Source organism: Mixophyes fleayi, chromosome 5 (assembly GCF_038048845.1).
Source record: "Mixophyes fleayi isolate aMixFle1 chromosome 5, aMixFle1.hap1, whole genome shotgun sequence".
NCBI classification, from domain to species: Eukaryota; Metazoa; Chordata; class Amphibia; order Anura; family Limnodynastidae; genus Mixophyes; species Mixophyes fleayi.
In genome coordinates this window covers 17,805,460-17,819,387 of record NC_134406.1, presented here as the reverse complement: position 1 = coordinate 17,819,387, position 13,928 = coordinate 17,805,460, and the positions used below count along the sequence as shown (strand labels likewise).

The window sequence follows — 13,928 nt, the reverse complement described above, 5'->3', positions numbered from 1 at the left end:
CATTGCAAGAGTTGAAGTGTGAAGAAAAAGGAAAAGCAGTGGAGGCTCTTAAAGAAACTGCAGAGAGATTGCAGCAGAAAGAGCAGGAAATTGTGGGTTTTGAATATTTGAAAGATGAGCTGCAAGCATTGCAAGAATTGTATGAAGAAAGGAGAAAAACAGTGGGAGCTCTTAAAGATATAGCAGCAGAGAAAGACCAGGAAATTGCTGTTTTAAAACAAAAGCTTGTAATGGTTCAGCAAGAGGTGTACACAGAAAGAGAGTCTGTAAAGGAACTCGAGGAGTGCAAGTTAGAGAGGCTTCATCTGGCTGTAGAGCATGAAGAGTTTGAACAATTGCTCCATGAAGAAAAATCTTTTTTGCTAAGCATGCCGAGGAATGTGACGAAGCTGTGGACTTGGCATCCTCTGTGAGGGACTTAGTAAGCACCAAGGATGAGAGCGTCCAATTCTGTAAACCCAAAGTCCAATTCCACAAAGAGAACACTGCTGCTAGTCTAGGTCCAGCTGTAAGGGTGTCTGATTGGAGGTGTTTTAAGTGCAGAAAGCTTTGTCACTTTAAAATCAAGTGCACTAGACCCCAAAAACCTATGGACTGTTCATTTGCCCAAGCTGGGCCTGTCTTTTGAAGTTGCTGTTCCCGGAGTTTCGCAACTAGTTGACTCGCTTTAATTAAAGTGACTGTGTGGTTGAACAACAGGGTTGTCCATGCACTTGTGGACTCTGGGAGTCAACTCACATTGGTTTCCAGCTCTGTCCTGGCTGAAGCCAAGGTTTCGCACCTGCCCAACATTAAAATGCGCTGCACACATGGTGCAACCAAGCGTTTGCAAAGGACTCTTTTGGCCAAAACACTCAAAGGCCAAACCGTGGAGGTAGTGGCTGCCATAGTATCCAAACTGCCATATCTACTTATTTTGGGGCAAGAATTGTTATTGTTTAAAGAGATGTTTGGTAAGTTAGCCTGGCTGGACATGCCGGCACGTGATACAACAGTTGAAAGCCCGGTCCTAAAGAATCTGCCTAAAAAACCACAACATTTGGACCTTGAGTTTTGGGAGCGGCGAAACCAGAATTTTGTCCTGGGGTCATGGAAGGACTTTCATGGAAGCCTGGACAGTCGAAATCAGCATTGACTGGTGACCTCACAGATGTGGCTGCTCTGCCTGTTGAGGGTAATAACTGGTCTGACTATCCAGAATTGTGGTGTGTGTGCCAAACTTTGCAAGTGATCATAAAAATGATGTAACTTAAAGGATTTTTTAATTTGGCTAACAATTTTGGAGATTTAGCGAGACCTGTCAATTGTCAAAAATAATGTGCTATTTCGAGTGATTATTGTGAAGGAGAGGAAAGTAGAACAATTGGTAGTTCCACAGGTTCATGTACCCCTAGTGTTGCAAGCTGCACACACTCAGGTGGATGATGGACACTTAGGAGAAGGTAAAACAAGGGAACAAGTGTTACGCAAGTGTTACTGGCCAGAAGTTTACTTGGCCGTAAAGAGGTTTTTAGGGCTTGTGTGTGTCAGAAAACCCATGCTACTGTCACAGTACAGCCACAATTAGAAAGGGCTAATAAGCGTCCTTTTTTAAGGATGGGAGGCCATGGGAGAAAAGACAAGGTGTTTGAAAATAGCACTCTCGGGTGTCGAGAAGATAAGGTTCCCGCTAGTGAGCTGATAGCCGGGATTGTGAAGATATTTTAAAAGGCAATACAACCTTCCTTATCTCGAGCCTTAAAAAGTTAAGATGGACAAAACAATTGCAGAGGCTCTCTTTCCCAGAGATGCACTCCTTGATATGTGACAAAGGAAGTTGTTTGCCACAGGCCTCTAAGAGAGGAATCAGCTATTTAAGATCAAGTACGACACAGGTATAGCAGTGCACCTAGGCTAAGATATACAGGTGTAGGACATGTGTGACAAAGTAAAAATATAAAGTATCATTTAACTTACATGCTTTGAAAATGTTTTTTTTCCCACAGCTACAGCAGGCTGACAGGATGTATCTGCAGTGAAGAGTAACTACAGAGCAACTGAATTCCTTCTCTGAGGACCAGATGGGAGTGTCACCTGTCAATCAATCTAAAGCTGTGGGAGGAGTCTCAAGTATAAAAGACTGTATTGTACATGTGGGCGACGTAACCGACTCCAGCTAGTGGCCGCTGACCAGAGAGGGTAACTGGAACTAGTCAGAGTTAGGTTGCCTGGTGTCATCCTGACAAAGGTTTGCTTTGTTATTGTGATGTGTACAATAAAGTACTGTATAGGTCATTGGTACAGCCTCATCTAGAATACTGTGTTCAGTTCTGGAGACCATATCTCAAGAATGATACAAATACATTGGAGACTGTACAAAGAAGAGCAACAAAAATAGTGCGTGGCCTACAGCACAAAACTTACATGGAAAGACTAAAAGATGTTAATATGTATAATTTGGAGCAGAGAAGGGACCGAGGGGTGTTTCAGGTTGAATAAGGTTCTTTTGGTTTCAAAGAGTTAATAACTCATGACTGCAAGAGTGATTGAAAAGTTTATCTTTATTTTTACAATGAATATAATATAAAAGTGAAAGTAAATTAATACTTAGAAGCCAATATTGAATCTTATATACTCAAATAACAGTCAATTTCCAGGACCCCCTCTTTTCACACAGAAGCTGGAAAACACATCAGGCCCCTTTCTGCGTCAAGGTCCAGTCATGAGGCAAGGGTCTCTCTGCCTGCATTACAGCTTTTATACTCAGAGAACAAAGGGTCTTAGAATCAACCTATATTTAAGGGTATGGACATATTTCTCAGACTCTCTATTGGTACAATACTGATAAGAAAGATACATTATTTGCACATGTGCAGAAAGCATCTGAGACACCGCTCTGGCAAAATATGTGGAGACATCTCCGCCCAGCGTTTGATCAGATAAGCATTTTACAATACACACAGAGAAGTATGAAAACAACAAAATGGAGCTCAGTGGCCATTTTTATAGGTCTGTCACAGGGGGACATGATAACAACTTTCAAATATACCAAGGGTTTTAACAAGGTACAGGGGGGAAACATTCTTCAAAGGAAGGGAAGTATTAGAGCACAAGGACATGTACTGACACTGGGGGGAAGTAGGTTCAGAGGAAAATTGAGGAAAACTACATTACAAAAAGGGTAGTGGATACGTGGAATAGCCTCCCATCAAAGGTGGTAGAGACTAATACCTTAGAGCAATTTAAACATGCTTGGGATAGACATAGGGATATCCTTACAAAGATTAAAGAATCAAACAGGGTTTGAGGTTACCATAGGTTAAAAACTGGGTAAAGAGGTTGTTATATGCCATTAAATTCTATGTTTCTATGTCTATTTCAAGCAAGAATCTATCTGTGACTAATGTATATGATGATATATACAGTATAGTTACATATATACATATCCCGCATCCCGGATCCACAATTATGGCCTCTGCAGAGATACATTTTTTGGATGATATTGGGACAGGAGACTCGCTCCTCACCTTTGACCATCTTATTGAGGAGTACAACATTAGAAAAATATGCTCTTTCTTCATTTACAGCTCACACATGCTTTTACAACTCAATTCCCCTCTGCAAGATTCAATTTAACATATCTGATACTGAGCTACTGCCAAGTCACCGTCATCTATATATGCACACTTTAGGCTCTCACCATGTGCAATAGTCTCCTGGAGGATAAAAAATGGACAAATTCCTAGCCTACAATGTCAGAAATGTTAGTGTCACTTGGGGTCAAACTCTGCAAAGCATCTGCCAGGGCTGTAAGACACTTCACTCTTCATACTGAAATACACTATATGGATGAAAGTATTTGGCCACATCTGTTAATTATTGAATTGAGGTGCTTCAATCAGACTCGTTGCCAGTGGTGTATAAAATCAAGCACCTAGCCTTGTATTCTCCATTTGCAAACATTTGTGATACAAAATGGGTCGTTCTGAAGAGCTCAGTGACTTCAAGTGTGGTACTGTGATAGGATGCCAGCTTTGCAATAAGACAGTTTGTGAAATTACATCCTTGCTGTTATGCATCAAGTGTTTTTTTAATCTACCAAAGTGTTTTGAGTCCTATTGTGAGAAAAGCACTATATAAATAAATAAAACAAATATTATTATTATTATTATTATAATGTCAGCATCCTCTTGCACAGCATATAACTGTCATTCCCCTACAGAGCAAATAATTGCCGTTCCCTTTATATGAAATGGACACCGTTCACCTACAGAGCTACAGAGCAAAGAATTGCCATTCACCTACCCAGCAAATGATAAGAAGTATCCTACTCAACAAATGATTACAAATGATTACGATTCTAAATAGAAAAAATACTTTATTTTAATAATAAAGCATTTCTCCAGTGGGCTTTCCTGTGGGCATCCCCCCTTCTAATGCCATCTTGACAAAGACGGTACTTGTACTTTGCTTGGGAAAGCATTGCAGGAGGCCCCTGGGGGTGGCATAAACTTTAGCGGCCAGGGACTTTGGTAAACAGGGAAAAGTCCTAAATCCTGTTTTCTCCGGATTCATAGTTTATCTCCCTTCAATAAATAGACCCCAGTATTTGAACTAATTGCAATGCAATCAATAACATTCTTGCCTCCCTCTGAACTCCCAGCAAAGTAGGCCAACCTCCTGGATCCCGCCATGATGAAGTGATTCGTATCGAATCAAATCATCAAGGCCCCTGAATCGTAGCATTGCGCAGTGAGAGGGGCTCTGATGATGCAAATCGCATTGGCACACCTCTGAACTTGTTCCTTGGACCTGTCTTCCTGGACCTCCATAGGGTAAGTCCAAAAAAAAGTCAAGTATGATGAAAAAGCATCCATATTTAATGAGTCAAGCCATCTTAACTGATATGGCAAATGCATACCCTACATTCCTATATTTAATGATGATTTTTGGTACAGCACAATCATATTTGTCAAAATGTTACAATTTCCAGGGACACTGTGCTTTGATTTGGTGTATTTCGGCATCATGTACTAAACTGTCTCAGCTGACTATTGTGCCAAGCTTACTTTATATCATTTCTGCATATTTTTTTCCTTTTTAAATACTCAAGAAATATTAAATTATAGATGTATAGAATCTGACACGTGAGAATGGACAGTATAGAAAAGTGTTGTCATTTGGGACAAACATTTACAACTTAGAAATGAGTGACAGTTAGCAAATGACTACCACTGTGTCCAGTAATAACTAACTCATGATTAAGAATCTTATTACCTGTCCTATACTAGCAATCACAGCACAGCACCGCTCACGCCCTTTTCAAAAATGGACGACTATCAGTGAACATCATTGTACTCTTCCTGACCTCATCAAAGATGGCTGACTACAAGAAGATCCAGCTTTATTTCAGGCTCAGCCCTCTCTAATGATGGCTATCCCGAGAGCACTATTCCGCATCACGTGATCGGAGGGAAGTTTCCACGCCCCATGTCTGACGTTGTCATGACGTTGAACGGCTTTGGGCAGGGGATGCGCCTGCGCAGTTGCTCAGATGCGTGCTGGCCCTATTGTGCTTTGTATTAGAGTGTGTGACCGGCTGTCTCTGCTACCTGTGTATTGTGGCGTCCACCCCCAACAAGTGAGTGTCTTGCTTCCGTTACGCGGTATCCGGTGTTATAATGCACACAGGATATATATATATATATGTAACCACTCTCCATGCACAGCATACAGGATGCATACATGTATCTAGTCTCCATCATGCAATGCACACAGGGTACATGCATTCAACAGCCTCCATCCTATAGCGTACATAGGATATATTTATGTAACCAGTCTCTATCATACACTGCACCCAGGATGCATGTTACATGTAACCATTCTCCACCACCTCTACACAGAATACATACATACATGCAAGCAGCCTCCATTCTAAAATACCTCAGGATACCTATATGCAGAGCCGTAACTTAGAATCCTAGCGCCTGGGGCGAGAAAGACAAATGCTGCCCCCCCTAGCCCTCAATTTTAACCAAATTAACCTAAAATATTTCTAAATTGCGCCCTCCCCCTTCAGCGTTGCGCCCTGGACGGTCGCTCCTGTCGCACAGCCCTAGTTACGGCCCTGTATGTAACCAGTCATGTCAGCATCACATGGGCAAGACATTTGTCTGCTTTGGGATTGCCAGCTTGTGCAACGAATGACGAGTGTGCCGTCTATATAAAACATATACAGGATATGTAACCAGACATTGTAGGATTACGCTGTATCACTGCACCTCATAGGCGATATACCATTTAGACTTCGGTGACTTTTGGCTTTCCAGCTGTTGAGGAAGCCAAAAGTAATGGCTAATTCTAGCATAATTCTCTATAGTACTAAACTAGACATTAGTGAGTTCAATGTTTTTAATTTTCAAATAGAAAACCTGCAAATCTATGTGACATGAAGTTTGCCTAGTCCGTAAAAGCATTGATTCCAAAGGAAAGTAATGAATGGATTTTATGGCCTGGGTAAATGTCTGGTCACAGGGGTGTCACCATTTTTCTCTTGCAAATTATGAGAGTCCTAAATAAAAGCCAACTCTTTATTGCTTTTGGTAGCATTGTTATATAAATCACTCCTACAACAGTGCTTTCAACAGGAGTCTGAATTCTAGAAAAATAAACTCTGTGAGTTTCGGTGACGTGTCAGATTAGTAACTTCTGTGCCCATTCTATAACTTCTATAGCAACCTAATGTGCATCACATTGTTATACCTGCATATTGCATTTAGCAGAAATGCCTGGTTCCTCTAGCATTAGAGTGGATACACTCTATGACCGCCACAGGGTTTCTGGAGCAGTTATACATGGGGGGCAAAAAGTGTCCATCGCCTCTCCGATGTGGGTTCTGCGATAGATTCAAATGAATTCCTTCAATAAACTTAAAATATTTTTTACACTGGATGCGAAGAAATATTTTGCATGCTTATAACTAAACAAAGACTTTAACAAAGGCTAACACATCTTCTCTTTAGTCAATTCAATGCTTAAGCTGGGTACACACTACACAGTTTTCATCCAATAATCGGCTAAATCAGCCGACATACGACCGCTCGTTCAAAAGTCGGGTCAGTGTGTGCAGTGACACGATGGTCGAAAGTCTGCCCAAATGAACGATTATCGCCTTATTTGGTTGGTCGTACCGTTTAATATTTTCGTTCCAATCTGGTTTCCGATGTGTAGTGTGTATAAACTTCCGACCGATCCACAACAGTGAGTACAAAATTACAGTCATTGCTCACGACAACATGGCTGTAAAAAGTCGCTAAAGGGAGGTCCGCTCTTCCCTTTATCGTCCTAAACAAGGCTAGTGTGTATGCAGTCCATGGACCGAGCGCTCGGACCATCGATAGCATGTAAATTCGCTCGGCATAAAAATTTGGTCGCAATTTCTGTAGTGTGTACCCAGCTTAACAAATTGCAAATAAAACGCCTACTTATATCTTGTGTTTGCATAATTTAATAAAGCCTAATAGGATTTTGCATAACTGACTTTGCAATAATGCATGATTGAACACTATCTCAAAGTATGTGTTTAAAAAAAAAATGTTATAAATTATTTAAAGCTGCATTGTTGTTAATCTGTTGTATTTTCGAAAAACACCGTGGTGATAGCCCTCAAAATTAAGTGTCAGCATACAAAAATGGAAAAAGTTGACTACAGTTAGGCAGTGGTGGTGTCCTTGTCTATATATTTATATTCTTCTCAGTTTAATATCAGTTGAGTTTTGAAATTTTATCGGATGCCACTTTTTTCCCCCCAATAAATTAAAGAAAAAAACAAAAAACAAAACTTTCTTTACAGTGGACCGGAGTTCGAAAAGACGTCAAGTGAAGCCTTTGGCCACCTCCCTTCTTGAAGCATTGGATTATGATAGCTCAGATGACAGTGATTTTAAAGTTGGCGATGCTTCAGGTATTTTTCAGAACTTTATTTTAAAACCTGCTTTACATTCTTATCAGTCAACACTGTTTAATAACAATTCATATAACTCAGATGTAAGCTCACCATAGTCTCAAAAATCTTTGGTGTTTGCAGAATATTTTTTATTTTGTTTTTGTCAGCTGGTTACAAATAATTCTTGTAACCCTGCAATGCTTACACTGTGGCAATGCTGGCACTATATACCTGGGCTATCATTGGTGCCTAAGTGGCTTAGCAATTTTAAATTGTTATATATGTTTGCTGCTGTTATTTTGCTTTTTTTTTTGTCTAGCATGCCGTTGTATGTTATCACAACTTTCTGCCTTCAAACAAAACTATATACGTATCACTATCTTATAAGATTATTAAGAAGTTAAGAAAAAAATGAAATCATGGTCACCTTGGATGCGCTGTTCGCTGGAGTTCCTGGCGATACCATAATTCCCACATCTGTTATGATTCCTAGTGAATTCAGAACACCGCAGTAGCAGTTGAAAGACCAAGTGTCTTTATTTAGGCAAAATATGTGAAGAAGGATTGAGTTTGTGGAATATGCAGATTTCAGGTAGCAGAATAAACAGGTATACTCCAATACACAATTATGAACAGGTGTGATGCATAGCCAGTATAGTCCACAGAAGCAACAGCTTCCAAGCAATGACAAATACAGTTTAAATGCAGAGACAAGTATATTGAGTTACCCAATAGCCAGGAGACACGAGGCTCCAGACTAAGGAGGGCAGGGGTCAGGATTCCAGATTGCCAGAGACACAAGGCAGTCCAGGGAAGCAGACAGACTAGGTGAGTCCAGTGACCAGGCAGAGGTCAGGGCAACAGGCAAACAAGCAGGGTCCAGTAATCAGGCAGAGGGTCACAACAGGAGATCAGACAGCAGCAAAGCAAAACTGGAACAGGGATAAGCAAGAGACAAGCAGCAGCCAGGTATAAACGATGAACTGCCCAGAGCACAGATTGAGGCAGGTATTAGAGCTGTGAGACAGGTGCAGTTCTAATCAGGTAAGGAGATTAACTCCTATAGGCATGGTGTGAAGTTCAGGGGCAGAACAGCAGCACCTCTGGTGGATTTGAGGTAGTGCAGCCACATACATAGTATAGGCTGAGTCATAACAACACCGCGTTATTCTCTCCTCTTGGCCTGATGACTGGGTTTCGAAGAACCATCCTCATGAACCTCATTAACCTACTAGTATGTTTTTGAAGTGTGGGAGGAAACCGGAGCACCCGGAGGAAACCCACGCAAACACAGGGAGAACCTACAAACTCAACACAGATAAGGCCATGGTCAGGAATTGAACTCATGATCCCAGTGCTGTGAGGCAGAAGTGCTAACCACTTAGCCACAGTGCTGCGCCACAATCGCGGTCACTTTACTAACAGGTTCTTAATGGCCTGGCTGAATTTGCATTGGGGGGAGCTCCAAGCCTGCCGGGAAGGTATCCAAACATTAATCTTCTGCGATGCTCTCCCCATAGGTTATTACGACTAACGCCATCTTCACGTTGGCTACCGGGGTAAACTTGATAGGGCAAAATTTCAATCCCGACACCTATTGGGACTGGATTTGCGCTTGAAGAGGCTGGGATCACAGCAGATAGCTCAGATATTTGCTGCAATCCTCTATTAATAAATAGCCTCAGAAATTGCAAATGCGTGATACCCCTACAGTTTTCGGGGGATTTAAACTCAAATTAAAATGAGTTTATAATCCCTTCATGTATCTGTAAAGGACAATTAGACTTTGTATCCCTCACCACTTGCCATATCCTTCCCACACCTGCCCCCACTCTCTCTGCTGTGCAGGGCTTCAGCTAAAGCAGTGTTACCCCATAGTAAGACGACATTCCTCTTCAGCTGAAATGCCCAGTAGTGGGGCATTGGGGAGTGCAATGATATCACTGCCGGACTTCTATGCAGTGGTATCATGTCTACATGTAACTCACAACATTACACACTTGTAATGTGGCCATTATAGGAGTCAGCATTTCAGCCTAGCTGGCTGAAGTTGAGTAGCCGAAAGTGGATTCCAATTACTGAGGTACCAGTGATATCCAACTAGGGGGTGGATTTAACAATCCTTCTAAAAACGAAAAGGGGAGATGTTGTCTATAGCAACCAATCAGATTCACACTATCGTTGATCTAGAATATTCTAGGCGATGCTAAACCTTCCTTTTTAGGTTTGATAAAAGTACCCCTAGGGCTGCTTGTTAAATAAAGTGGAAGATAGTAAGCAGGGATGAGTAATTAAATGACCGGAAAGTGGGATAAACTTTATTAATTTATAGTTTACCAATATTTGAAATGTTCTATAAACCATGTGGCCATGAGTCATTCTGCACAGAGAACCTTAGTTTCCGCATGCTGCATTGATTAACATTAATGGAGCCTGTTGCTTTGCTTGGAAGATTGATATTTTATTCAGTATTAAACGTTTTAGAAGGCCTGTTTGATTTCACCATACAATTTTTCAAACTGAGCATGTCCGAAACATGACTAAGCTTATTTAATTTAAGTGCTTACAGTGGCAGGCAGCCATTTTATTAACTGAACCAATCTTCACAAGAAAGTAGCCTATCTGTTCGCAAAGAACCACTGACATCATTGAGGCACTGACTAAGGACCTGAAAACACAAAAGTTATTTTTTTTTTTGCCTATTGTCAACAGTTCCTTAGAAGTTTGAATTGTGTCTCAGCACTCATGTCTGAAAAATACATAAACAGATAATGCCCCGTGCACACAAGCATTTAGGCATGGGCTTCCTGGCTTCCATTGGCATTGTAATTATCCCTTCTGTAACCTCTTTTATATTTCCTATAAAATCATCAACAAATAAAACCGTTATATCAACACAATGGAAATATGAAAATCCATTAACATAGGAGAGCATCGTTAGGTGTGGTAAGAATTACAGTACACATCTGGTTTGATGTCGGTTTGATGTCTTTAATTTACTTTTCCTGATGGACATTTAGCCTTTGACCCTTAAAGTACTGTAATAAATTTAAATACAAATAAATTCAGTTTGAATATGAATTACAGCATCATCAAACGGGTTTAAAAAAAATAAAAAAATCTAGTTATTCTAATGGCTACATTTTGGTAGCCCTAACAGATACTGTACATAGCTTATGTATTTGCATCTTAAAATATGAGCTCCATATTAAAGGAGACCAACTAAAGTGTATTTAGTTCTCCTGAACTAGGGGGGTCCCCGGAATGAAAGCCCTAGAGCGCATCTAGTTGGTGTGGGGGGAAGGTACCCTTAGTCAGCTCTTTAAATTGAGTAGCTATATTCTATTGAATCTTGGTTTTGGCCATACAAGGGCTGCATTGTGTATAATGGGGGGAAATATTTAATGATAAAATATTACTGAGCATTGGAATACTATTGTTTTATTTAGTGACAATATCTTTACAAAATAGATATTGCATGTAAAATGACTGTAATATATGTATTTGCTTTCTGCTTTTTGGACATTGTATATGTTTTATTTACAGATTCTGAGGCCAGTGTGAATGGTAGTGACGACGGGTCAAAAGATAGTGGCGAAGGTTCCGGCAGTGACTCCGAAGACAACATAAAGGAGATCGACATGTCAGCTACTGTTGCAGAAGTGGAAGAAAAGACAGCTGCCGGAGGTGAAGATGCAGGTGTAGGCTACACAGGGAGCGAGGAAAAGCCAACAGATGAGCAGTCAAGTAAAGATGAGATAAAAAAAGAAGATAGTGATAAGCCTCGGAAGAGGAAGGAGAGAGCCTCGGATGTTGACGTTAGCGTAGATGACCAAACTAATGAGCCCAAAAAATGGAATTTGCGCAGAAACCGTCCACTGCTGGATTTCATCACCATGGAAGAGTTAAATGCGATGGACGACTACGACAGTGAAGACGACAATGACTGGAGACCAACTGGCGGCAAGAGAAAAAGGAAATCCTCTGCTGGGGAGGCCAGTGATGGCGAGGACGATGAGGAAGAGGATGGAAGTGAGGAGGAATCGAACCAACAAGCCGGCAATAAAGATGGTTGTAGCAGTTCAAGTGATGATGAAGGAAAGAAGAAGAAAATAAAGATTCCCAGTAGAAACAACGCTGATGATGAGGAGCTGACGAACGACAGCTTGACATTGTCTCAAAGCAAAAGTAATGAGGTAATTCATAACGTTTCTTGACAGGTTTATCAAAATGTGCCAGAATGCAACTGTGATGTTCAAATGACTGTAATAAGACTAACATACAGATTTCTGTGACACTATTTGACATTAATATATATCAAAGGCATTACTTAGCTGAATAATATACATTAAACTCCTGGAGAGTTTATACTTGGCTAAATATGTCCATCGTATTCTCATTCACTTCTCTGCAGCAGGCAGCCATGTTATGAGGGTGTGGCGAATAGACAGTGAATAATATCTTTACAGGCTTGATTTGCAGAGCACTGTGTGGCTCATTTGGTTCATACAGGGGCGGGGTCAGTGATGTCACAGCAGCTAAGATGACTGCATTCTCAGCTTTGTGACCTGTATTGGATCCCGTTAGGGTACTGTCCTAATGAATGGGGATTAAGTTATGCCATCAATTTAATTAAGTTATAATTTTGTCTCTACTTAAGCGTTTAGGCAGAAGCAGTCTTTTACAGTATATGTCTGAAAGCACCTAAAAGCTGAACTGAATGCAGAATATTACTTTACTAGGAACCAATGGCATGGTAGAGGCATCATCATCATCATCATCTATTTATATAGCGCCACTAATTCCGCAGCGCTGTACAGAGAACTTATACAGATCAGTCCCTGCCCCATTGGAGCTTACAGTCTAAATTCCCTAATATAGACACACATACTCACACACAGACAGACAGACAGAGGCATGAGTAACTCTGTGCCTCATGCCTCAGTGATGTGGCTAGTTCCTAGGGAATTGATGATTTAAATTTTGGTTCAGCCTCCAGAATATCTTCACTGTTTTGTGTGTGACAGGTAAACTTTTAAAAGATGTTGTGCTTTATCTGGCTATTTAATCTGTTTATGACTGTCCATATGAACTCCATGTTTTAGAAAATCCCAGTTCTTGTGTAAAATGATCTTTTATTGTTAATTTTGCTCTGCCAATGTCATCTCTTGTACATCAGCCCATGTCATCTTCCAATTTTATATCAAAATCCCTGATTTAATTTCTTAAATATTTTTAGGACTCCCTTATTCTTGAAAAAAGTGACAAGTGGTGTACCCAGAAAATGGACCATATATTAATATGCTGTGTTTGCCTTGGGGACAATAGTGAAGATGCTGATGAAATTATCCAGTGTGATAACTGTGGGATAACTGTTCATGAAGGTAACATACCTGTTCTATTACCTTTTTCAACTACCTTTTAATCTTTCCACTGCAATGCGGTTCCAGACTTATTTTATAAGGTTAACATTAATGGTGTTTTCCGCAACGTCCCCTTCTGTGACTGATCGGTGGTGGCATTTCTCTTGGAGCCCCTGTCGGTTGTGCCTTTAAGTTGTCTCGAAACTCGCTTGTATTTGGTGTCCTATGCTAGAGCGATACAACGCACTGACTGCCGACTCCTGACTGGATGGTTACGGCACTAGTCATCAGGAGCGGACGTTCGTCTCAGTCAGTGCGTTGGATCCCTACTCTGCTGTAGAGCTGCATTGAAGAAGTCATCTAAGATTGGATTCTGCGGTTCCGAGGACAACTGCATCACATAATTAACAGCGGCCCAAGGGGATGGAGCCTCACTAATGTACCAGTCTTAGTGTGTATGTTGAGGTATTGAATAAACCGTTTTTCCCCCCCAAAACTTTAAAAAGACCAGTTTGTTGCAGGTTTTTTAATCCTGTGTTACATGTATACACAGCGGTACCGAAGACATATATAAGGGATATTCAGTCTGTAAAATTAATTTAAAAAAAAAACATTTTACTGCATTACTAGTATTATTATTG

General features: G+C 40.7%; 1 protein-coding gene across 2 annotated transcripts in view; it reads left to right on the top strand.

Annotated features, from left to right (window-relative positions):
• Positions 1-5,508: 5,508 nt before the first annotated feature.
• The window catches only part of PHF14 (PHD finger protein 14), a 167,671-nt gene continuing 159,251 nt past the window's right edge, over positions 5,509-13,928 (top strand). For both annotated transcript variants that reach the window (XM_075211746.1, XM_075211745.1), the window contains exons 1-4: positions 5,509-5,620; positions 7,832-7,942; positions 11,471-12,120; positions 13,164-13,308. In XM_075211746.1, coding sequence (XP_075067847.1) covers position 5,620; positions 7,832-7,942; positions 11,471-12,120; positions 13,164-13,308 — 907 coding nt within the window. In that variant the 5' untranslated portion in view covers positions 5,509-5,619. The remainder of the gene's footprint in view (positions 5,621-7,831; positions 7,943-11,470; positions 12,121-13,163; positions 13,309-13,928) is intronic.